Genomic DNA, 26062 nt, shown 5'->3' on the forward strand with positions numbered 1-26062 from the left:
ACCTTTTCTCAAAGGTGGGGTTATAATAAATGTACTTCTTAAAGTAAATTTAAGATTTAAGGTAAATACACTGAAATGAGAGACAGAATAAATATCTCCACTGAGAAAATGACCGCAGAACCAAGAGACAGCACTTGCTCAGAGAACCTCGAGCTGAAAGCTGATACCCTGAATGTGTTCCGACTAAGGTCTCTAACGGACTAGGTCCTTTCTGTTGGCACAGGACACTTAGGTGTGCTGAGTCACTTGTTGGTGCAGTGCCAAACACAGGCAAAGAGTAGAAGAGTAGGAAGGATATGAGTGATGGTAATAAGATTTCACTTAGGAAAGAGATCTCTACATCTCAATTCTTTAAGGAAAAAAATGAAATTCTACTGTAAACCACCCTTTTAATTCACAATCACCTTTTTACCTAACTTTGTAAAATATGCTAAATAGTATAATTAGGCAGAAAAATACTGCTTTGTTGCTATAATAAGAAGTATGGGTAGGGGACAGGAGAGAAGAGAAATGAAAACATTTAAAAAGACACTAAATTCTTTTGCTTCACAGAATCAACAGACATACTGAAGTATAAAATTTTTTCTGTTTCAAACATTATCAACTGTACACACACATACAAATGTACATGTTTAAGAACAATAAGCATAAGGAAATTAAAGTTGAGAAGTCTTTTCCTTTCCCTGTATCATTTCTGAGACACATCTCCTGCTAACAGGGTTCCAACTAGTGATAAAGTATGTTTAATTTAGTTTGAAATCTGCAAGTTATCAATACCGACAATGAAAAAATAGGGTATCTAGAAGGTTTAAGTCCTTATTTAAAGTGGATTGATACCTTTTTTTAACTGTATTTGATAACAATTTAAATCATGTCTTAGTAGGTTTTTATTAGTACTTATGAGGCAGACTGTTGAAAAGGAGTCTTTCAATTCTTCGCTGTTTTAATTGCTCACCATTTGAAGTAAATAGTAGGAGAATCAATTGCTTGTGAATATTAGAATTCTGTATAAATTATTGGCACAAGAAGACCTGCTTTTATTTTCCTATTTACTTATGGGCATTCACATCCTGGTCTCCATCTTCTTCCTTCCTACTTATGAACATTTGCTGGCCTGTCCAGCATTCCACACTGCTGGTGGCTTTTGTTTTGTAACAAATTCCAATATAAAAAATAGGAAGACAATAAAAAGAAAAGACTTTCTGTTCAGTGCTAGAACTTCTCTCAGAATCTCATCTTTCTTTCTCTTACCTTCTGGAAATAATCCTATTCTATTTTAATAATAACGTTCCCTTTTAGATTGTGTCTAATAACTGCATAACCTAGTCATCAAGGAGCTAGGATATTCAGTTACATAGATAATCTTCCCCTAACAACCTTTTAGCAGTTGGGGTTTTTTCCCTCCCCTGCTTACATTGTGAATAACTCCAGTATCAGTTCCTCAGAGCTTCCCAGAACAACTCTTGTGGGCTTGAGGACTCAGACAACACTGTGTCACTTTATTTTTGTGAGATGACCTTGGAAATCTTTTGGACAATCTTATGTTTTCTACAGAGTTTTAATTTTTGTGTGTGTAATTGTATGGTGTGGTAATTTCTGAGGCCTGAGTTTCTTCTTTGCTGCTTGTATTGCTGTTCATTCCTTGATTTTAACAGTGACTGTATTTTCACAAAATTAAGCCTTTTTCTTCAAACTTCCTCACTTGTTGCTCCTTCCCAGGAGGATCAAAAGTAGATGTAGAAGGCCATGAGACCTAAATTTTCCATTCAAGCTCCAGTGATTATCTTGCACCATCATCTTCTTGTGCCCATCGATGGGTATTGATTCTGTAAATCTATAGAATTAATTACAATTTCTCATACACTTCTCAAAAACAAGACAGGTAGCCCTTAAACCGATTGACCTCAAAGAAGATGGCTAGGACTGAGTAATTTGGAACTTATTGTGAAAGAGGGGACACGTTAAAACGACAAAGTAATTTTGTACCATCTGAAATTGACTGCCAAGGACTTGCACTCTCTGCTTAATTTAGCTATTGTAAAATTTCTGCCTAGTGTATTGGAATCAGTGGAAAACTTATTTTAAGGAAAGAGGTTTACAGCTATAACTGTTTACTTTAAAAAGGGTTACTGGCAGATTGATGCTAGGGAGGGATTTCTGTGCCTGAATGTGGGAGTTCAGTGGAACTGATCATCTGGAGTGATTAAATTTTTTAGAATATTCTGGCACAATAGGATTTATCCTGACAATAAAAAGTGCTGCAAGCTGTCATTGTTCTATAACTTATTCTTAAACAAATTACTTAGACGGTAGTGCGTATTGCACAAAAGAAGAAATATCCAAGACAAATCTTTGTTGGTTTACAGTCTTAAAGTAATGTGTACTTCTTAAAACTCAGAAAAGCCCAGAAATTGGATTCTTACAGAAAAGAATCACTTAATACTATTAAAAAAAAAAAAAAAAAGGCATGACACATATTTAAGAAATGTGTATGCAAATTCAATAAGTGCACCTGAATAATAAACACTTGGCTGCCTTGCTCTAAGAGGCAACAAGAATTGGAGGGGAGAAAAAAATTCCAACTAAAGCCTAAAAAAAATCCATGAAACAAACAAAAGTGAAAGTACACACAGATCTTAAGTTCTGGAGTAAGTTTAGGGTTTGGTTGTGTTTGTTGGGTTTTTTTGTTGCTGTTTTCCCCACTGTTTCTGTTTGCCGTGATTTAAACCCTGGCAGATTTAAGGTCTCATTTGCTACTTTGTTTTTACATGTTGCTTATTCTGCTACTGAATTGGCAAGGAATAAACAGTAACATTTTGTTTCAATGGACAGTTTCATAGATCTCTCAAAAACGTAACTCGACTATTAAGTATTCAGTTATTTAAAAAACTAACTTTTAAATTGTATTTATTTTAAAATATATTTCAGGCATATGGCTCTGGTTGTGACATTGTTATTCTGGCAAATGACTTTGAATGTGTGCAAATTATTCCTGGTGCTAAACATGGAAACATCCAGGTCAGTTGTGTGGAGTGTTCCCAACAACAAGGCAGGGTAAGGATTTTAATAAATTTGTATAGAATTTTTTAAAAATTTGAATACTCTAAATGAAATAATTAAATAGCAGCATAATACATTAATAGTATGAATGAGTTAATTTCATGACAAAGATCAGTTTTTACTGATCTCTAACTTTTTGAGTAAACATCTCTTGTTTTACTCAGAGAACTGTTTCAATTTAATAGTAATTTTGGGGGAGAGTGGGGTAGGGGAAGCAGGAGTCACTTTGTAACAATGGCTTTTATTCCTCTCCAGGACCTGCAATAACAGGTCTCACAAAATGTGGAGATATGTATTAGTTACAGTATAGTATCAGAACTGGAATGGTACTAAAATTACTGTTATTGTCTCCATTATTGTATACTTCCATCTAGCTAAACAAGATATATACACACGTACATGCATGTCTGTGTTTGTGTGTCCTGCAAAGTAATGAATTAGAAATACTTTATTTTTCAGAAAAGCTTAGACATGTTTAATGTGTTTAAAAGTGCTACAGTATGAGCTGTCATAACTGCATGGCCCCTTGACTGGCTATGTGGTTTTATTTTTAATCCCTAAACTATGTTAAAGAGACAGTTTAGATTGCTGAGAAAAAATATTTTCTATGAGTTATGGTAGTTCACTGAGCAAATGTTGTTTGTCAGTTGTCACTGCCTACTAAATTAGCTAGTTAAAAATTGGTTGCATTACTGGGAAAGCCCTAGCTGGGGTTTGGGCAGGGTTAGCCAGCAAGGCCCCTGCACTGCAGCCCCAGTAGGACTGGAAGAGAGATTCCAGCTGCACAGGCTGCCCCTGTAAGATCACCATGAACCCCTGGGTGCTTCTGCATTCGGGACTTTGAACTCACGGTCTGTTCTCTTCTTTGGGTGTGTGCTGTTGCAACCTTCCGCACCACTCCCCTCCTCCCAAAGAGGAAATAAAATTTCATAATAAATGTCATGACACTTTTACATCATTTCTGTATTGAAGAAACCAGATCCTGAATGGGAAGAACTTAAACAGTTTTTCTTTTAAAAATCTTTTAAGGATGAAAAATAAATTTTAAAGATCGTCAAAGGTACTCATAAGCATATGAGCATTAGGAACATGACCAGATAAATTCCTAATAAAGACCATGTTGTGTATGGAGGTTTCTGTGAAATAAATGTGTGAAAGAAATTGAAGGGTTCAGTGGTATAAGTACTTTGGTTTACCTGTTTACCATTCGTCTCCCTTCAAAATGTACTTAACTGTTCAAAATACAATTATATTTCTTCCTGTTTCTCATAATTATTATTTAGTGGTACAGAATGGAATCTGGGAACACACAGGGACCCACACACTAATAATTAATTTATTAGTTAGCTGTAAAGTCAACAGAACGTGAGCAGAAGTAGTGAAGGCATCAGCTTTCCCTTATGCATTAACAGTAGTTACCCTAGAAGAACATATTAAATCTGATTGACAGTGTTTATCCCACTGACCAAGCTGTCTTCCCTACTTAGAGTTAAAACCTTAAAGATGGGCTTGTTCAAAAGTATGTATTTCTCAACTTCCTTAAGAAGGTATACCTATAATGCAAGTAATGACATATGTACTAATTTCACTTTTCTTGAACAATGGCACATAGAAGAAGTACTGAAAATTCTTTAGCTATTTTGGAATACTAAAGAGTGATTACATTTATCTCCTAACCTTGCATTTTGAATCTTCAATTTATTTATTTTTTTCCAGATTGCAGCATCATATGGAAATGCTGTTTGCATTTTTGAACCACTTGGTATAAATTCTCATAAAAGAAATTGTGTAAGTATGTATTTCATTATTGTAATTTGGTTTAGGTTCTTAGAAGAAACAAAAATCTGTCTGCCAGTTATTATGTTACATTAGCACACAAAAGACTAATGGATGAACATTTTCCACCATCCATGGTAAAATTGGATGGGTAGAGTCTTCAACTGCATGAATTGAATTGGGGACTGCACTCCTCCTAAGTTCACAACACCATCTTGTTCTTGAATCTCGTACTGGAATGACATGGTAACAAGTTGGTGTTTCTGTAACTTGAAGAGGTCATCAGATCTGTGGTACAGAAATATGACTTAGACTTGTGTGTGTGTACCCAGGCTTGTTTTAACAGCACAGCCAGGGCTGAGCACTCAAGCCTGAAGTATGTTCTCAAGCAGGTCTCAGTCTTCGTTGCGTCTATACTGCCACCCCTTATGTCGTTATAAATGTATAACGTAACTAGTTTAAAATAATCTACAGATATATTTGTGTGTGTGACAGGCCAGATCTGGTTACAGGGCACTCTGTGATGCATTTAATTTTTATAAAACAATTAAAGAAATTATTAAAACTAGATTCAGCAATCTAGCACTGTGTCCTGAATGCTTTTGCAACAGGCTTAATAGCAATTTCATGGAGAAAGAAAGAAATACCAGTTCCTTTGTATTTTGCTGTTGATGTAAGTGTTAATCCCTTACTATTCTTAAACTACAGCAACTAAAGTGTCAGTGGCTTAAAACTGGACAATTCTTCCTCAGTTCTATGACTTACAACCTGGCATGGGATCCTCAAGGTAATGTGAAGCTTGTGAAGTATTTATTCAACATTTGTAATTAGGAGAACTTGAACATGAATTATTTTTATTGTAATAAAGTGAGACCATGAATACGGAAATTTTAGATTATCTGTTCTTAGATATTATTGTGTAAAATGTGAGGCTACAGTTAGCATTTGTGAAGAAGCTGTGCCAAGTGTTTGAGTCTCTTGTGCAACATCTTAGTTTGAGACTAAGTGTTAAGTTGCAAACTGAATTAAATTACCACTAATAATCATTTAAATAAATTTTTTTTCACAATTGAAGTCAGCAATGTACCCAGACATAGATATTTATAAGATGTTTAACAATGTGTATTTATTTGAGACGTGAGTGGCTATTTAGCACCTGCAACATTCATTATTAAATATGATTTATCATTTGAAGTCAGCAAAAAAACCTTGATGTTTTTCTTAAAGGGTATTATAAATTCAAAAAGTTTTTATTAAAACAGCTGTATAAAATGATTGAATACCCTATCATTAAAAATAGACTTTATAAAGTTGAATTTTCAACCTATTTTGAATAATTCTAAACAAGATATGAAGACAGACTTAACCTTTCAACATACATGCATCATCTTGGCTTCACAGCTTTGGTATTACTTATTTTCAGGTAGCAGGCTGCTGACAGCAACTGACTTTTTGCAATTGTGGGCCCCTCCATCTACTGACATTCTAGAAGAAGATGAAGATGATGACCCTGACAATCAGATCAAAGATGATAAAGTCCTCCCAGGTCTAAATGACTGGAAATGTGTCTGGCAGTGCAAGTGAGTGAGATAATTTTTATTTTAAGACAAATTGCAATGCCACCTCTTAGATCAACACTATCTTCTCTCCAGAACCATACTTTTAAAATGTGCTTTCAAATCAGCTTAAAATATACGGTTCAAACAATGTAAGTTACTCCAAATAAAAATTCCTCGCTTTTTCAAGTGACCTATCACCAGATAACCTAGTCGAAGGCTTACTCAAACTGTAGCACTGAGAACGTATCAAAATTGTCCCTGTTTTCTCAGTTTTTAAAGTAGTTTTGAGATATTGGATGAGACTGAACAGAGGAGCAGTAGCAGACAGATATGCTACACTGATTAAGGTGAGAATTGCTTCCTAAATTGTGGGAAGACGGTCCTGAAACTCTTTCTACCCAGTTCTCTTTGAGATCTGTGTTACAGAATTGCTTCATGATCAGCCATTTCTATATAAATGCAGACTTAGGAAACACCTGCTTCAAAAAAGTTAAGAGAAAACAGGTTCATAGGTAGCTTTTGTGCCCACAAAGCACTGTATAGGCCACTTTCCTCTCAGACAGCTGACCCATAAACTGTAGTCACAGACAAGTAGTATCACAAATTACCTAAAAGATCTTCACTTTCATTTTTTCCTACTATTCATCTTGGCTTCACTGGGAGTAGAGGAGCAGATGGGACAGACTTCACTTCTGTGATCTCATCAGATCTAGCCTAGCCTTGCTGACTTAAAACTATTTAATTATGGGCTTTTTTTCTGTAAAACTGAAAATACTAAATATTCTGTTTCATTGATTTGTAGCAAACACTTTTTATGCTTCTGCTATTTCTAAAGTATGCTTCAAGCAACAACTATAAAATATTAATAATTTCATTTAAATAATGAACAGTAATATTTAACTGAATACATATGGAATAATACTATAGAATAAATAGACTTTACTTACAATTTAAAACTTTACTATCATGTTCTTTAGGACTGCAGTATCAGTACATTTGATGGCATGGTCTCCTGATGGTGAATACTTTGCAACAGCTGGGAAGGTAAGGACAAAAAAAGAATAATTAAATAAGTGTTTGCAGTATTTTGCGTTTGTTTGACAAAAGTAAATAAGTAATATAGAATAGTCCTGGACTGCACACTCTATTGTAGTCTGAGCTAAGTTATCATCTTGTATAATGCTGTATTTTTGTGTAATTCCATGAATTTCAGCAACAAGAAATTGGATTTAGCTATGTATTCTTACTGAATACTTGAGAATCAACCTGGAAATACAGTGATGGTGATACAGACTTGTGTGTGCATATATATATTTTAGATAAAGTATACTTAGATGAACTTCCAGATATGCATAATCATATTTTTCAACTTTGGTAGAAATAATGAGGATAAATATTAGATCATTATGGTAGAACACATACACATTTAAACTGGTATGATATGCACACCGCAGTGCATAAATTAGAAAATATTTTCTATTTAGTGAATTCTGGGTTCAGTTATCAGTTCTTAAGTTCTATTTCAGTTTGGCATATTTTTTGTCAAATTGCTATTCAAACTAAGTTTTCAGTTAAGTCTCTTCAGTGTCACCCTCTCATTTGAGTGATTCCCTCTGGTTTTCAGGTCTGGATGGGTAAGCTTTATTGCTTTCACATAATGTTGGTTGAACAATGAGATGCATTTTAGGAACCTATGAATTCTTACACTTACTAAAGAGGACAACTGAATCATAAGCTGCACTGTTTTATGACTAAAAACATACTTACACCACCTTAATAAATATTACATTTAGAATTACTGTGGTTAGAAAATTATCAAAATATTTTCTTCATTCCGTATTTCAATTTCCCATTAATATACTTTTATATAGCTAAGAATTTGATGAAATAGATGAGGCGATAGTTCCAGAATCTATTAGTTGTTAATATGCAGAAGATATTAGTTGTTTCATGAAGTACACAGCTTTGATCACAATTCTTAACAGGGCTGCCTGTTAGACTTCCTTCTTGCAGAATCTGTGGTCAGATACTGTGCTTTTTGATGCTTGTCAGGAAGTACTATCGTTTATATACACTCCCAGTGGTTTGTAATTTATTCATTTATATACTTGATTCTGTATCTCCACTCCAGCAGCAAGTTCTGAAATCCTGGGATGTGGCATCCAGCTGTGTACAGTGTACTGTTGTTATACTAGTAATGTTGTCCTTAGTTCACATCAGCATAATCATACTTCAGTCTCACTTCTCAGCATTTGTAGTATTGCTGTGTCAGCATTTCAGTTTTGTTTCAATTAATTACATCAGTGGTGCCCAACCATTCAAGCCAGAAAGGCAGCATAGGTTGTGCTGGTGGAGGGGAAGGTTGTAATTGGCATCTGCTCCTCTGTTGTGTGCCTGGGCTCAGGTACAGTGCATTCCATGAAGGCTGGGCTTCCTGAGCATGGGAACCAACAGGCACTTACAGTATGAATTGTCTCAGTGGAAAAACTGGCTGTTAATGAGCTTAATATTTTACTGTGAGTGGCAGCCTATTTCTGGCTTCTATCTTTGCAGGGAAATGGACATGGGATTTAAGCATGCATATGTGCCATGCAGAAAATGCATAGCAAACCAAGAGAAAAGTAGGGGGCCAACTGGACTAGAAGGAAAATTCCTCATGGGAGTGCAGTGTTGCCAACAGAATATTTCTCCAGTCCTGTAACTCATTCCAGGATGACTATCAATGAAATAAGTGGTCTCAGAAATGTGTTGTCTGAAAAACTGCAAACAGTTCTGGGCCACAGATCAACTTTTCTTGAAAGATATCAGAACAGCAGTTTCCTTATTATTTGGGATTTTCTTTTTGTGACATTTTTAATTATAGCTAGCTAACTCCAAGGTTTTTTATTGCTTTACCTAGGATGACTGCCTCTTAAAGGTTTGGTATCCTATGACTGGTTGGAAGTCATCTCTTCTGCCCCAAGAGAATGAAGAAAAGAAAAAATGCTCTGGGGTTGTCCACTTCTCATTTGTTTATTTGGCGCATCCTCGAGCAGTGACAGGATTTTCATGGCGTAACATTAGCAAGTACATGCCCAGGTTCGAAAGATTTTTTTTTTTTTTTTTTTTTCAAAAAAAAACAAGCAAGCCTTTGACCAAGTATTTTTTAACATTCTGCTTTAAGTTTGACTATCAAGAACATTATTAGATTTCTCTGCTTATGCTTTCAAGAAATAAAACATATCAACATCTTCCCATAAGCTTCTGTATTATTTAGTGCAATAGTGATAGTCATGTTAACAGGTGAGATTTATTCTAAAATGTGGTCTAAACTTCAGTTATGCCAGGAAGCTATGCCAGGAAGCATGGATGTAAGGCATTGTCTTCACAAAATGGTGCTATGACTTTGGAAACAAAATATTTGTTTAAAAAATTAGCGTTTAGTAACCTGTTTTCTGTGCATTTTTGTATATACTGGTTTTTAATTAGTTCTTTAATTTATGTATTGTTCACGTAGTCCAGCCAGTTAGATAGTTTAGGCAGTTTCATAACTGCAGTATTTTAATAACTGTTGTGTTTATCAAATAATAACCATTCCACATTCACATGCACTTTTGCCAATAACCTGTGGGTTTATCAGCATGCCAAAAATCACCACTGATATAAAACCTTTAGTTAGGGGAGAGACAAAAGTTTGGATGAAACAGTAACTACTAAATATTTGTATACTCCCCTAATTTCTGCTGTGTCAATATAGCTAATTTAATTACATTCGGTGGTAACTTTAATATGTCTATCGTTAGGGGTTTGGTCTGTAATGTGTTACTCACATCATGTATTGATGGCGTCTGTCGGCTGTGGGCAGAGACATTGTTACCAGAAGATACTCTTCTTGGTGAACAGATCTGTGAAACTAGCACTTCCAGCATTAGCAGCACCATCTCTCAATCTGGAAAGCAAAAGGACAAAATACAGCATGCACTAGAGGTACAAGGAAATACTTATTTTGTAAATTTTTTATTTGAAGATCCTTAAAAGTTAAATATTTAAAGGATGTAAAACTCTAAGAATGTGTATTATCTAGTTCTTATAAGCATAACAGAACCATCTGATTTATTTCATATCAGTTTTTGAAGTCTATTACTAAACGCAGAAGTCAGAGACTTTGCAACGCTGCACCCAAGCTCCATGTTCTTAAAACTCAGTCTGTTCTACAGCTAACTAATAGTGATATGAAGAGACAGTGTTTAATATGAAATAGTAACTGATAGTTTCACTTTGATTTGGTCTGAAAGCCTGTAATTATAGAAACAGTGGAATCAGTAAATAGACTTTTTAATTTTCAGTTATCTGATCTGATAACTGCATTTCCAAAAAGTGGTATTATGGGACTCTAAATTGCAGTGGCAGTCATATCAAGCCTATTACGTTTACAGTAAGAGAAAACCTATCAATATAAAAACAAGAAAACAAAACAAAAACAAACGATCACCCCACTACTTGTCTGTAAACTATTACAATCAGACCAAGTTTTTACTTCTTACATATCATGACCATCAGCAAATAGGGAGAGTAGAACAAAGTATGCTTTGGGCTGTTAAATCTGATGTGCTCTCCATGTACTTTCAGAAGACTGCTAGAAGAGCTTTGCCTTTGGCCAGAACTGATATACATAAGTGTTACTAATCTCTGTTGAAATCTATTTAAAATAATCATTTGGAAATTAGTCTTCACTTCCTAGGTAGAAGGAAGTTAAAAAGTTTTAGGCTTTATATAAGTGTGAATTTTTACCTTGAAGTTTTTTAGTATTTCTTAACTTATTTTTTATAACTATACCAGACAATTCACCATTTGAAAAATATGAGAAAAGGACAAAGGAGATCTTCAGTTCTTGTTACCCACACAGATGTATTGCCAGATCAACAGGGTACTCATGAAGTTCAGCGTCACATTTCACATCACGCAAATGCACTTGGTCACTTCCATATAGCAGCAAGCATCAACCCTAATACAGGTGAAATACAACCATTTATTAAACCGTAATAATATATTTGCACAAAATGAAATAAATTAAGGGGGCTGAGATGCACATTTTTTACTTTGCCTAATTTAATACAGGGAATCTGTAGGAAGGCTGTTATTTCACAAGTCTATTATTTGGCATAGAGTTTTGTAAGACAAATGAGGCTGAATTTATCCCAAATACCTTCAGCACTTTTAAAAGCTGAAGGTATTCAGAATAAAAATCATTAAATTCATCTTTGCACATCATAAAGCAAAAGAAACCTAAATTTCAGGTCTTAGCATTCGATTGTTGGCTTTTGGGAGGCAATGGTATATGATGAATAGAGTATTTGCACCTTACAGAATATATAGTGAATGAAAAAAAGCTGTACCAGATATTTTGGCAGGAAGCCAGCTGCTTTTTATAGAATAATGCAGAATATTTTAGACAAGGAAAAGATTAAAGAGCAATCATGTGCCTTACCTAAAATTTCTACATTAAATGACAACACTGCAACATATGCAATTGAGCAATCTGAAGTGTTATCATTTACTATTCACATAGGAATCAATTTTCATGTAAATTTGCTGATTTTAAAATATCTTCACATTTTTTTACTTACAATTGCATGTAGAAACTTGATGCATCTTACTTTTTCTAACTTTACAGGCACAAATTATGTTTTACCTAAATAAATTAAATGTCCTAATTAAGAAATCTGTGTATAAATGATAAATGCTTGTGTGTGTATATATATATAAAGATGACCAGTTTAATATACAGATTTTTTATTTGTTTAAAAATGTCTACAGATATTCCATCAGTCTTGGCTGGAACAGCTTTTAATATAGATGAAGGAAATGGAGGCTTCGTTGTTCACTGGTTGAATAATAAAGAATTTAACTTTACATCCTCTATCGAAGTATTTATGCAGCATCTAAGAAAAGTTTCTGAACAACAACCAGAACAAGATTTTGATGTTGAGGTTGAAGAGGAAGAAGAAATGGAAGAAAAAGAGAGAGGTTTACATATGAAATTAGATCATGGTTAGTAATACTGAGATAGGTAGCACAAGAATTATTTGAAACACATTAATGAGATAATGGAATTATTTAACAGAAGAATTGTAAGTGCTAACATTTTATCACTAATCTAAAATAAAGAGACATTTGGAGGTGAAATTTTGGCTGCTATAATTGTAGGCATGAAAAATTCAATCATATACTGTCTTGGAATGCAGTAGTGATATACACTGAAAAAGGTAGCTTTTTCTTTCATTTCCATTTTGGATATATTCCACTGAGCTATGAAATTATGACTAAGACCTGTGCTCTATTTACCTTACAATCTGATGTCAGTAATGACATACCAATTTATGGCAAGCTTTAAGACGGGTTGGACATAGCTCTATTTTAATGCAACTGCACTGTTTTCAGTACCAGCAAGATTTATATCTTAAATGTTACATCATCTGAAGATCCCAACTGTAGCTGCTCACAGAGGAGTGGAGAGACACCTGTTGAAATTAATGATGGAAAACTTATATTACCAGAAATATTTCACTTTGCTGTGGGAGGGTCACTTGGCCAGTGATGTGTAAAAATAGAAATCTGTCTACAGTAAGACCAATTAGTGACAGTAAACTGATGATACATTGTGTCATTTATAATGCTTAGATTCTTAAAATCTAGATTACCAATGTAGTAGTTAAGTGTGTGATAATTCTTACTTATCATGCAATATATATACTGTTTCGTCAATGATCACATACCATGTATTTCATGATTACCTTCTAAATATGAAAACCCCCTACATTAGTTTGGAAGCAGCATTCATATAAAATGTGTGTGTTTATATAGTTGACCAGAATAATCTTAGGCAGGGTATTACACTAAGTATCTGGATTTTTACAGTTATATTTATTATTACTTGTATTGCATAGTTAGAAGCAATAGTCAAAGGCCAGATCCTCATATTTTTGTACAGACAGACCAAAGAAAGATGTCTTTACCCTCAATGTGCATGAATGTTCTTATCAGATAGTACTATTAGCAGATTCAAAAATATTGTGTTGTTTTGAATAGAAACGGATAGGAAAAGCTTTGCAATGGAAAAAATGTCACGTTTCTTTTATGTTGCAGACTTATCTATAGATAGAGAATCAGAGACAGGAACTGGTACAGGCTCCTCAGAACATGAAGATGGAGAAAGAGAGGGAAGCCCTAAAACATCTCTACTAACAGGCCCACGCATGGCTCTTCCAACAGTTTTATTAGATCGGAAAATTGAGTTGCTCCTAACTGAATGGAACAGAAATCCAGATATGCTTTTTACTATCCATCCTATTGATGGTACCTTTTTGGTGTGGCATGTGAAATATTTAGATGAATACACTCCAGGCATATTTCGGCAAGTTCAGGTATTTAATATTTGAAATTGTTTTTATTATTTATGATTGGAATCAACAATCATTGTGTCCTTTCTTTTATATCTGAGCATCAGTATGAATTTAATTTTAAGTACTTCCTGTGAAACAGCTGATGTTGTTTCAGACTTAAGGTGGGCTGTTGTATGCTAATTTTTTTTTTTTTTCTTTTTGTAGGTTTCATTTTCTTCTAGGATTCCAGTTGCATTTCCATCAGGAGATGCTAGTTCTCTTAGCAAAAACATTATGATGTATGCTTGCCCTGCCTTTGTAAAAGATAACAGTAATGCTGTACATCAGAAGACAATGGACTTTCCAGATAAGGCTCTAGCAAATAAAGGACCAAGCTTTACCCAGGACAGTGCAAATGTGAATATAATTTCTCCCATAGTAATGATGATTTCCAAACATATAGATGGCTCTCTAAATCAGTGGGCAGTTACTTTTGCTGATAAATCAGCTTTCACTACTGTGCTAACTGTATCACATAAATTTAGGTACTGTGGTCACCGTTTTCATCTCAATGATCTAGCCTGCCATTCTGTTTTACCGTTACTGCTAACCTCTTCTCATCATAATGCTCTATTAACTCCTGAATCAGACAGTTCCTGGGACTCTGACAGGATAAACAGAATAATGGATCCCATTAAACATGTGAAAGGTTCTTCTAGGCAGCAACTTAAAAATGCAGCAACCCGTACATTCCATGACCCCAATGCAATCTATAGTGAGCTGATTCTGTGGCGTGTAGACCCTATAGGACCTTTATCATACACTGGAGGAGTATCTGAATTGGCTCGAATTAACTCTCTTCATACCTCCGCTTTCTCTAACGTAGCCTGGCTTCCAACACTTATTCCCAGCTATTGCCTTGGTGAGTATACTTAGCATGTTTCCGTATAGAGTTAACATTGTGAGTCACAGAATTAATTTGTTAAAATAAATTACTATTGTATTTGGACTACATTTATATTAACTTTTCAGTATTTTCCTTGTATTATGCAAATTGCAGATTTTCTTTTTCATTTGGTCTGAGTGTGTAGTTACCATGGATCAGCTGACATTCAGGAGCTTCTTTGTTTGAGTAAGCAATCATCACACTCACAAACAAGACAATCCCTTTCCTCAGTGCTTTGGGCAGCTTCATTGAATGTTCTCTGCATTGACATGGTATTAATAATGCAGATGTTCTGGTGGCTTGGGCATCTGGATTGTTGGCCACATGCAGCTGCCAGAGGCAGTGGGTTGAACCACTCAAACATCTGAATTACTGGGCAAGATTTTCAGCCAAAATTTACAGTATCAGAATCTTTTAACATGCTGGCTAAGAACTCTGCTTTGAAGATCTTGAAACAATACTGAAATTCTTCAGACCATCAGTCATCTACAAAAGCCAGTTAGAACACGGAATATTTTTAAATAGACTACATTAACCTTACAGAATGGTAAACAATACTTTTTCAGAGGTCAGGCAGTACGACGTCTGATGTATAATGTCCTAGGACAATTCTTCAGTTTTTGTATTTAATTTTAGGGCTTTCTATTGCAGTTAGGAGAATTGTCTCTACAAATGTGGCTCTATTCAGCCACTCAAATACTTATTTTTGAATTATCATAAAGATACTGTTGTAGTAATTGTCATCTTTGTATACAGTACTAAAAACATAATTCGTGCTGTGGATGTAACATTTAATTTTATACTAATAATGCCAGGTTATTTTATTATGCAATTATTAAGTGGGTGTCAAAGATGTTCAACCTCAAAAATCCTAAATATGCTTAATAAATGTATAACTTATCTTTGATTTAAAATAAAATAAATCTATTTTCTCTGCTCACATAGTAACATCCTGTGCTGTCTGAATCCCACAAAGTCTTCTAAACACAAATAAATAGCTGCTTCCCTCTTATAATGTAAGAGGAAAACGTAGATCAGAATAGAAAACCTTGTGTCAAGCCTGTTCTATATACTGCAGAAAAGTAGAAAAGACACTGTTACATTTTTTTCATATATTATTCACTACTGCACGTATATTTCTCCCTCCACTTCTGTATCTGCACTTTTAACTGGAGGGTAGAAGGGAATATTCATAGGGGTTAATTTTATCCAAAGATCCTAGAGATAGTAAATAAGGAAAAAAGCTATAGCTAATACAGCTTTTCTGATCAGTTTACCTTAGACTCCTCCTCTAAATTGTCTTTGACGACCTAGGGAAGCTAGAATTAGCCCTTCTGAGCACTTCAGTATAGGTGACAATGAAGACAATATAACCATTTTAACGAATGGCAGTGTTCCCTTAGATGTACTAACTAACTGGTTTTAGCATCTGTGAACAATGTTTGTAAACATACATGAATTCTGCTTAGATTATTCAACTTCTATGAGGAGTTTGTTACATGAATGAGCAGAAAGGGAGTTATTTCAAAGTTCATATAATGGTGTTTTAATGCACACATTTGCTTAGCTTATTTTGCTTCAGTCGTTTATGAAAGCTTTATGTTAGAAACATATTCAGATATTGTGAAGTGGATTGTAATAGACTATCTGATGCCATTTGACTACCATTTTTTTATTTAACTATGAAATTTTCATGTTTTCTATTAGGTACATACTGCAACTCTGCTAGTGCTTGCTTTGTTGCATCTGACGGCAAAAACCTGAGGCTCTATCAAGCTGTTGTAGATGCACGAAAACTTCTGGATGAATTATCTGACCCTGAATCATCTGTAAGTTTTATGTAGCAATCGTTTGAAAGTATTGAAATAAAACTAGTTAAGGTAATATTTTTTCACCCTCCAGTGGCTTGTCTTCAGTTAGTTCTGTGTAATTTTTTTGCCATTCAGTGTATAGGATCTTATGCATTATACCTTGCATAATTACATGTTTTGCAGCTGTCTGTAAACATTAGCATACAGAAGTGCAGCTATTACTACTAGAAGTGGCTGGACTGAAACATAATTTCCCTGACAAGTGTCCCCAACCTGTAGCAAGTGGGGAAAGGAAAAATTGGATTTCTTCCTTTGTCTTCTCAAAAGGGGAGTTAAGCAAGTGGGAGGGTGAAGACAGAAAAGCAACTTAGGTGTATCCACCTAAGTTACCTCTATATATGAGAAAGGGCAGAGATGGCAGGATAGGAGGGAATCAGCAGGTTATTGCTAAGGGTAATATTAGCTCTTATTTTTTCTGTAATAAGCAAGCTTTTTATCCATATTTATCTTTCATTTCTGTGACTTTAAGCAAAGTAAAGCCTGACTTTGCGCTATTATATAAACCAGCACATCTTTTTTTTTTTTTTTTTTTCCCCATTCTTCTGTTATTTTATAAGCTATCCTGCAAGACAGAGCCTGTTAGTATTCAAATCAGTCTGAGGAGTCTCTTCTAGGAGCAATGATTGTGAACATTCCAGCAAAAATCAAGAGTCTTCAGTTTATATATAACCTGTACTGATTTATTTTTTTACTTGTTGTGACAAAACCTGAAGCTTTAAACAAAAGTGAAGCAGTATATTTGAGTTTCTCATGGCACATGTACTAAGTTATGTTATGAAAGGATAAATCTTTAAATAAACAACATTTAGTTTCCATAAAAACTGGTGTGCTATTCCCATAAATAGATGCAGACTCTAAACAGTGCAAATGTCTTGTTAAACGCGTTATTTGTATGTGCCAAAATGACAACAGAAAGAAGTCTGTTACAGTTTATGCAAACAAGGAAAATTAAAGCACCAGTTTATTGTAAATGACTGTAATTTCTTTCTGTCTGAAGGAAAAATATACTAACTCTTCTTATTTTGCTCTGTTTCAGAAACTTATTGGGGAAGTGTTTAACATTGTGAGCCAACAATCTACTGCTCGGCCAGGATGCATTATTGAACTCGATGCAATAACTAACAAAGTAAATAAATGGTTAACTCTTTAAGGGTATCACAAAACGGTGTTTAATGGCTTTGTCTGTTAATTAACCCGATCTGTTAAAAAGAGGTAAAAGACGTGACATTTTCCTATGGTTATAAAGATTGCATTGAATTCTTTGAATCTTAAATTTTAAGTTGAGATTTACAAAATATTTTTCTAGGACTTTTATAGATGAATATGGGGAATACTCTCCAAGTTTATCTGGAAAAAGAGGGTGTTTTGCAACATGGAAACTTTGCCATCACTGTCTTTGGGGGATATATTTTTCCCTGCCTGCAGGAAGGGATTTCACTGCCAGCAGCCTCCTTTGTAGAGAGGTGGAGGGACTGCAAAGAAATCTGTTGCTCTGAGGAAGGACAGCTGTTTAGCTATCCAAGAGGAGGAAAATCTGCAATTCATTCCCTTTTCTAGATTTCCCAAGCAATTCACAGCAGACACATCTTCCCACTCATGAGAGATAAAAGTCTAAGTGGTTTTGCCCCTGTCATTTATTCAACACCCAAAGAAATAAAAAACAATCAGATACTAATTCATCTGTCAATAACTGCAGCAAAAATATTATTACAGAATTCATCTAGCATCGTAGATCTCAGTGAAATTATTTGAATATACAAACAATAAGTTTCAGAATATGCTATTCTTAATATAAGAGGAAAATATTTCATTTTTCTGATGCAATAAAATAATTTTCAATATTATAGATGACAGCGATCCTCATTGGTAGCTAGATTGCACAAAAGAAATAATACTATTAGTGCAAAATGTTGCTATACTGTTCTGGAAGCATAACTATTGCTTAATGTTTCAGTGTGGCTCAAACACACAACTGCTTCATGTCTTTCAAGAAGACTTCATTTTGGGGTACAAACCACATAAGGAGGACATGGAAAGGAAGGAAACTGAGATATTTTTCCAGCCATCACAAGGTATAGCATAAAAATAACTAATAGGAATGAAGTAGGTACCAAAAATGTTCTTAAAGAATGCTGAAATCTAGGCTGCATATGCTAGTTTCCTTTTTAATGATAATCTGTAGAATTCAGTAAAATGGCTATTTCATGTTGCTCATATGAATTGTTGTTTACATGGTAATAGTATTAAACAAAGGTACTCTAATTTGCTTAGAGTGAAACTTTTAAACTTTATATGATAAAGTAAATTTTTCAAAATGCTGTATGTTATATATAAAAATGTGTACAAAATAGAACAGAAGTGTATTTTCTGCATCAATATATAGTTCCAGATGATAAGGTGAATATATCTGACTTCCAAGTTAATACAATAGAAAGTAACTGGGGAATTTAGTAGTAGACTTAAAACTTTAAAAGAAAAAAGAATAAAGTAAGCAGGTGGAAAAGAGTCTACAATTGCAAAATAGTTCCAATGACTGGGAAGGCAAATATATCCAATAAATTAGATTTGCCACCAATAACTCAGGTTATATGTAAGTCAGTCTGTCTCTTAATTTTCATAATTCTTCTGTAGCCATGAGCAAACAAAATGTCAATTATAAAAATGTTATAAATAGTACTGTTTGAATACTTTGTTTTACAAGCAAGCAATTTCTTTCAAACAAGAAAACAGGGGGGGTTTATCAATAATTTTTAGAGTCTTACTGAAAATTATGTTGAACATAAACTTCATGATAGTTATAAGATGTTTAAATTACAGGGTATCGTCCACCACCTTTCTCAGAAAAGTTCTACCTGGTAGTAATTGAAAAAGACAGTAATGGCTGCTCTGTTCTTCAGATGTGGCATCTTCATCTCAAATCCGTGCAAGCCTGTTTAGGTGAGTGAGTGTCTAATTTTCATAGAGACAGACATTTCTTTCATATTATTTTAAATAAAACTTAAAGCTTGGTGGTTTATTTTAAAACAAATTGTGTTGCCTTTGTCAAGCAGAAGCCTCAAAGTCAGGACTCTTCAGAATAATTTGTCCATGCAGTAAAAGCAGTAAGATTCCTTATAAACATTGGTTGCATTCTATACCAATAGAAATATAAAAATTTGTTGGTAGGGTGAATAATGTACTTAAGTACTGGATTCTTTATTTTAAACTGTCAGTATTTCAAAATGTTATGGGTGTCTTAAAACGAATATTCACAGCATGCAGTAAAACTAATACAGCCTGTGCATGTCATAATTTTCTATGTAACTTAAGCACTGCTAAAATAAATAAATCTGATTATATGATATTCGTGCTTTGTCCTTACTTACAAACAATTTTTTTAACAATGGTGGCATTTTTTTTTTATCTAGCAAAACCAACTGAAGTTACTTTGTCAGAGAATAAGCTTAGTGTACCTGAGCAAAAGACTGTGAATTCCTCTCCAGATATATCACCTGGCATAAGTCCCATTCCACGATCTTCATCAATTGCTAATCTTCAGACTGCTAGTAAACTCATTCTGAGCTCCAGACTTGTGTATAGCCAACCTCTGGATCTTCCTGTTGGTGTAGAAGTAATAAGAGCAACTCCTTCAGCAGGTAAATTTAACATATTTTTTCTATCCAGTTGGTCCACTAATTTACCTTCTAGTTTATAGGATTATATCTCCTCAGCCTACCACATTACGGTTTACTGACACAGGGAACACAGGACTAAAAAGGCACTCTCAAATCATTGTGTCCATATGATGTTACCCTTTCATAAATGTATCAAGTCCCCACAGGAAAGCTGTTCCTGAAACTTACTGCTCTAATAGGTGGAGACTTAACTTCTAGTGTTGATTTTGATAATGAACAATTTATACTCACTTGTTCATCTGCCAGCATTAATGTGTTGGGTGTATAGTGCTTTTTTTACCTGATGCACTTACACCTTCTAATGTATGTCTGTCTGTGCGTGTCTGTCCTGTCTTTTTTTTTTTTTTCCCTCTTAGGTTTCATTTTGGTAGGCTCTATGAACCTAATCTTAACTTCCTCAATCTCATCTGATTAAGTCTTTGTATTCCTCTCATTATTCCAACAACCCTACTCTGAATTAGTTCAGTACCAGCTTATCTTCTTTGAATAGTGACCATAAATGAACATGATTAGTAATGTTCAAGCTGCAAGACTGTTACCAGTCTTAATACATTTGCCCTTATCTGACTCCAAATTAAAAAAATATGTTGTAAAGTTCTCTATCAGTAGTTAGACAGTGTTATGTCTCCCTTATTCATATAGGTATTCTACTTTCTATTACTAAAAGTAAATATGTTTGTTCTAACTTCAGGTCACCTGAGTTCTTCATCAATATACCCAGTCTGCCTTGCACCTTATTTGATAGTGACATCATGTTCAGACAACAGAGTGCGGTTCTGGAGATGTACTATAGAGACAGACCTAAACAGCAAAAATGAAGAAAGAGAAACATACCATTGGAGAAAATGGCCTTTAATGAATGATGAAGGAGAAGACAACAGCAGTACAGTGAGCATAGTAGGAAGGCCAGTTGCTGTTAGCTGTTCTTACACAGGACGTCTTGCAGTAGCATACAAACAACCCATACAGCATAATGGTTTTGTTTCCAAAGAATTTTCCATGCATGTTTGTATACTTGAATGTGAGTCCACAGGAGGATCAGAATGGGTTTTGGAACAGACAATTCATCTGGATGATTTAGTTAAGGTTGGAAGCGTCCTTGATTCAAGGGTCAGTGTAGATAGTAATTTATTTGTTTACAGTAAATCAGATGCTTTTTTGAATAAAGACAAATACTTGGTGCCCAGTATCAAGCATTTGGTGCATTTGGACTGGGTATCAAAAGAAGATGGTTCACATATATTGACAGTTGGAGTTGGTGCCAACATCTTCATGTACGGAAGACTTTCGGGAATTGTAACAGATCAAACTAGCAGCAAAGAGGGAGTAGCTGTCATTACTTTACCACTAGGTGGTAGCATAAAACAAGGTATAAAGTCAAAGTGGGTGTTGCTTAGATCAATTGATTTGGTATCATCTGTAGATGGCACTCCTTCACTGCCTGTTTCACTGTCCTGGGTGAGAGATGGTATACTGGTAGTGGGAATGGACTGTGAAATGCATGTATATGCCCAGTGGAAACACGCTGTCAAGTTTGGTGATGGGGATAGTGAAGTTTTTACTGCTGAAGACTCAACAACACAAGATCCACTCAAAACAAGCTTGATAGCAAAGAAGACCAGTGTAATTGATGGGGCAGGTATTGTGGATGATGTTTTTGGCGCTCCAACTGTAATTCAGGATGGTGGCCTTTTTGAAGCTGCTCATGTTCTTTCACCTACTCTACCCCAGTATCATCCAACCCAGTTACTAGAACTTATGGATCTGGGTAAAGTTCGCCGAGCCAAAGCCATTCTATCACATTTAGTTAAATGTATTGCAGGAGAAGTTGCAATAGTTAAAGACACAGAAGCTGGAGAAGGAACTGGTCCTAAACGCCATCTTTCTCGTACCATTAGTGTAAGTGGTAGTACTGCAAAGGATACCATCACAGCTGGAAAAGATGGTACTCGAGACTACACAGAGATAGACTCAATTCCCCCACTGCCACTATATGCACTGCTTGCTGCAGATCAAGATGCCACTTATGTTTCTGAAGAAACGTCTAAAATACCTCAGGGCTCTGAAGATCATGCTAAGGGAAAAACAGAGGATCAGTACTCAGATCTGTTTCAGATTCAGCCTGTTACAACCGAAGACTTCATTGATTTTGAGCCTGAAAAGAGGGAGAGTAAATCCAAAGTTATTAATCTGTCACAGTACGGTCCAACTTACTTTGGCCGAGAACATGCTAGTGTCCTTTCAAGCCACCTGATGCACTCAAGTCTGCCAGGCCTCACTCGACTGGAGCAGATGTTCCTTGTAGCTTTGGCAGATACTGTGGCCATGACAAGCACTGAACTAGATGAGAACAGAGATAAGAATTACTCAGGTTAGTAACTGACGTATTATTGAATTAACTTTGTTGTTCTTCTGAGCAAAGGTAAACTTAGTCCTTGGGTATTTTGGGATAACAAAGCTAAAAGCTAGCATCAGTTATTCAGATTAGACGCAGTAAGAAAGAAAAACACTTAAATATAACTCTCTATATTTCATACATAATGAATAACTTGTATTTCAGGTTCTCAGTAAGTTTAGAAACATACATTCCTCACACACTGTGTATGATAAGTTGTATATATGCCTCTTGAAGTCATCTGCACGTTCAAAAGTCAGTATTTTATATTTCACAGGAAGAGACACCTTAGATGAATGTGGCTTACGGTATTTGTTGGCTATGCGCTTGCACACCTGCCTTCTGACATCACTCCCACCTCTGTATCGAGTTCAGCTGCTTCACCAAGGTAATTCTTAGTGTGAAGTATTGCTTTCATTTGATCTACTTGAGCTGACAGAATCTGGTTATGCTTGATTTATAATATTACAATATTTCTATTATCTGCATATTCATTTTAGATTATATCAATTCCATTAGGGCTCATATCTTGCAGAGGCTTAGTATAGGCTTCCCTACATGCACTGTGAATAGCAAAAAGATTATAATCTGAGTAATCGTTGTTGTGAAATACAGGGAAAAAAAGCATTTACCACCTAAACAGCAGACAGAAAGGTTTCTGTCCCAGAATGGGTCTGCCTCTGTGATAACAGAGTATTTTTTCTTCAGTCCTTCACCATAGAACTCTAGTACGTATATGAAGGGTACTGGAAAAGGATGGAAGAAGCACTAAGGAGAGGACATCCCTAGTGAGCAAAAAGATATTTCAGCTGTTCCTTTAGCAGCTCTGCTTCCTGTTGAGGGAAACAGTCTCTCTCAGATCTACCTAACTCTTGGGTTAGAGATCACACTTTGCATCTCTGACATATTCCATTTGCTTATTAAGAAGTCTTAATCTTCTGAATTTTATTATCTTATGTTATTGTTTAGGCCTATCTACTTGCCATTTTGCATGGGCTTTTCATTCTGAAGCTGAGGAGGAGTTGATCAATATGATTCCTGCTATCCAGAAGGGAGACCCACAATGGTCTGAGTTAAGAGCTATGGGTATCGGTTGGTGGGTCAGGAATATCAACACACTCCGAAGGTGCATTGAGAAGGTACTTCTTATTGCTTACAAGTTATAGTTATGTGCTGTTAGGTATGTCTTAACAGATACACATGGTGACTTGTGTATAGCAGATTCCTTTCTACTCCTGCCCAGCCGGAAACTACGTAACTAGTTTTTTCTGTGTCAACTGATAGTGGCAGTCCTGGTTTTACAAATTTTGTTATTTAATAGTAAGGTACAATACAATTGATCTAGGGAAAAAACATTCCTGAAGCACCTAATTTTCACCTCCACATATTTTACAGTATGTTAAAGATCATATTACGTACTCTTTTTTTTTTATGAAGAATCTTGTTTTCAGATATAGGAGACAATATATATCTGTAGATTGAACAGGGAATTATGCTTTGAGTTCAGTAGTGGGTTTTATTTAAGAAGTAAATATATCTAAAAATATTCATAAATACTATCTAAAGGGTCTTTTTGAAAATGTATTTTTTGTAATGGAGTAACAATAGAAATAAATGCAGGTTTTACTCTTCAGAAGAGTTGCAAAAATTACTGGTTTATATAAATATGCGCCTCTATTATGTAAAACCAAAATAACATCAAATCTCATTTGCACGCAGTTTTCTTATGGGAGGTTTAATAATGGATTAAATGCAATATATTTCTGAGATAATATCTAAAACTATTTCCCATAGCTACTAATGAGATTCAAATCCTTACTTTAATAAGAATTTCAGCTTGCTTGTAACTTGAAGTTTGATGGATTTGTATAATTAGTAGCTTTTGCTTTGAATTACAATAAGTTATGCAATCTCTGAAATGTCTGTGGAACAGAAGTACTTAATGGTTTACTAAATTTCTGAGTTATCTGTTGTAAAAATACATTTTTAAAAGTTACAAGGTACTCAAAGAATCCAGGACCAAAAGTTAATGATCCTAGTATTCTAAATCCAATGCAATTACATCTGAGTCTTATAGAAACACCAAACAGCGTTCATTAAAGAAATAGTTTCATTACCTCAAGTATATGTACGTAATGGATTGCAAGAGGAATTACACCTAATAGCACGAGTAACACTTTTGTAACACTTTTAAAGAAAATATTTTTATTCGCACATTTGTAATGTCCTTTGTGGTTGAGAGGGGTTAATATCTGCAGTAGTGCTGTTTTGCTGATTCTTAAGAACATTTACAGTGTAACGAGAGCTGTCACATGAGTAAAACAATCTGACAGAAATTACTGTTGCTTTGTAGATATAATACGGTCACCTAGACCATCCTCCCTGACAGAAAACATATGTTATTTAGCTAAAAGCAGCCTTGTATTTTCAGTAATAATAGTAGGTTTTGTTTACTACAGGTTGCAAAAGCTTCATTCCAGAGGAACAATGATGCCTTAGATGCTGCCCTTTTTTACCTTGCTATGAAGAAAAAGGCAGTGGTGTGGGGTCTGTTTAGGTGAGTTCTGCTCACTGTAAGTTTGATTAAATCTTAACTGAACCAGAAATGCAAAGCAGAACTCATTCAGGTTTAGAAATTAATTTAAAATGTTTTTCAAGTGAATGTATGCTAAGGTTATATAGTAAGTAGTTGTATATATTGCATTTATTTATGCAGGTCCCAACATGATGAAAAGATGACTGCCTTTTTCAGCCACAACTTCAGTGAAGATAGATGGCGCAAAGCTGCTTTAAAAAATGCTTTCGCTCTGTTGGGAAAACAACGCTTTGAACAATCAGCTGCATTTTTCTTGCTAGCAGGTTCACTGAAAGATGCTATTGAGGTATTGATTTTTGAGAAATTAAGTTTCGGTTTCTAATTTGACCTATATAACTGCATCCTTACAAGCTGTTCTCTGCTGATGTTTTCACAAATTGTGGCAGCACAAATGGTATGGTATGTCCACACACAACCACCTCATGCCCTGCAGATGTACCATTTACTTCCATGCTACTGTGAAAAGCAGCTTGGAAGCTGATCTGAAGGCCAGAATCATCGCTCAGATACATTAGTCCTCAGTAGAAGCACTCTTAGGCATATCAGTCATGACCCTTCTGGCAAAACTTTCTGTGTGATCAGCACAGTTAAGTTGTAGCACTCTGTTCAGCCTCCAGCTATTCTGCATGACCTGTTGTTACAACACTAAGTGAAAAAAGGTCAGAGTTCTCTTCTGAAGCAGTCCTAGGATCTCTTTTTAGTGGAGCTGTGATGTTGCCTGCTACAAGGGAGGCAAGAGCTGTAAGAAGGATCATAACCAAAGCAGTACCTCTCAGGAGAGAATTGGACTTAGAGAACCTTTACTGATGCTGCCTATCTATATA

The 26062-nt window shown here is 35.1% G+C and overlaps 1 protein-coding gene and 2 long non-coding RNA genes across 7 annotated transcripts in view; 1 reads left to right on the forward strand and 2 right to left on the reverse strand.

Annotated features, from left to right (window-relative positions):
• On the reverse strand, positions 1-21189 carry LOC116959161. The gene is made up of 6 exons (XR_004405699.2): positions 21082-21189; positions 20026-20169; positions 11277-11379; positions 10205-10323; positions 7343-7431; positions 1-1834 (listed from the first exon to the last, which is right to left on the reverse strand). It is a non-coding gene; the product is annotated as an uncharacterized LOC116959161 (long non-coding RNA).
• Positions 1-26062, forward strand: part of DMXL2 (Dmx like 2) — a 54166-nt gene that overhangs the window by 5864 nt on the left and 22240 nt on the right. For all 4 annotated transcript variants that reach the window (XM_042803763.1, XM_042803765.1, XM_042803764.1 and 1 more), the window contains exons 2-22: positions 2929-3054; positions 4777-4848; positions 5545-5623; positions 6260-6416; positions 7373-7439; positions 9295-9473; positions 10178-10361; positions 11214-11388; positions 12192-12425; positions 13521-13798; positions 13982-14678; positions 16410-16531; positions 17610-17699; positions 18528-18645; positions 19391-19510; positions 19981-20208; positions 20939-22618; positions 22920-23030; positions 23612-23781; positions 25102-25199; positions 25359-25524. In XM_042803763.1, the coding sequence (XP_042659697.1) occupies positions 2929-3054; positions 4777-4848; positions 5545-5623; positions 6260-6416; positions 7373-7439; positions 9295-9473; positions 10178-10361; positions 11214-11388; positions 12192-12425; positions 13521-13798; positions 13982-14678; positions 16410-16531; positions 17610-17699; positions 18528-18645; positions 19391-19510; positions 19981-20208; positions 20939-22618; positions 22920-23030; positions 23612-23781; positions 25102-25199; positions 25359-25524 (5151 nt within the window). The remainder of the gene's footprint in view (positions 1-2928; positions 3055-4776; positions 4849-5544; positions 5624-6259; positions 6417-7372; positions 7440-9294; positions 9474-10177; positions 10362-11213; positions 11389-12191; positions 12426-13520; positions 13799-13981; positions 14679-16409; positions 16532-17609; positions 17700-18527; positions 18646-19390; positions 19511-19980; positions 20209-20938; positions 22619-22919; positions 23031-23611; positions 23782-25101; positions 25200-25358; positions 25525-26062) is intronic.
• The window catches only part of LOC116959162, a 10721-nt gene continuing 5866 nt past the window's right edge, over positions 21208-26062 (reverse strand). For both annotated transcript variants that reach the window (XR_004405700.1, XR_004405701.1), the window contains exons 3-5: positions 22462-22587; positions 22173-22321; positions 21208-21315 (exon numbers count right to left, since the gene is read on the reverse strand). This is a non-coding gene — a long non-coding RNA (uncharacterized LOC116959162). The remainder of the gene's footprint in view (positions 21316-22172; positions 22322-22461; positions 22588-26062) is intronic.

The sequence above is a fragment of the Tyto alba genome, unplaced genomic scaffold (genome assembly GCF_018691265.1).
Source record: "Tyto alba isolate M040663 unplaced genomic scaffold, T.alba_DEE_v4.0 Super-Scaffold_41, whole genome shotgun sequence".
Lineage (NCBI taxonomy): Eukaryota > Metazoa > Chordata > Aves > Strigiformes > Tytonidae > Tyto > Tyto alba.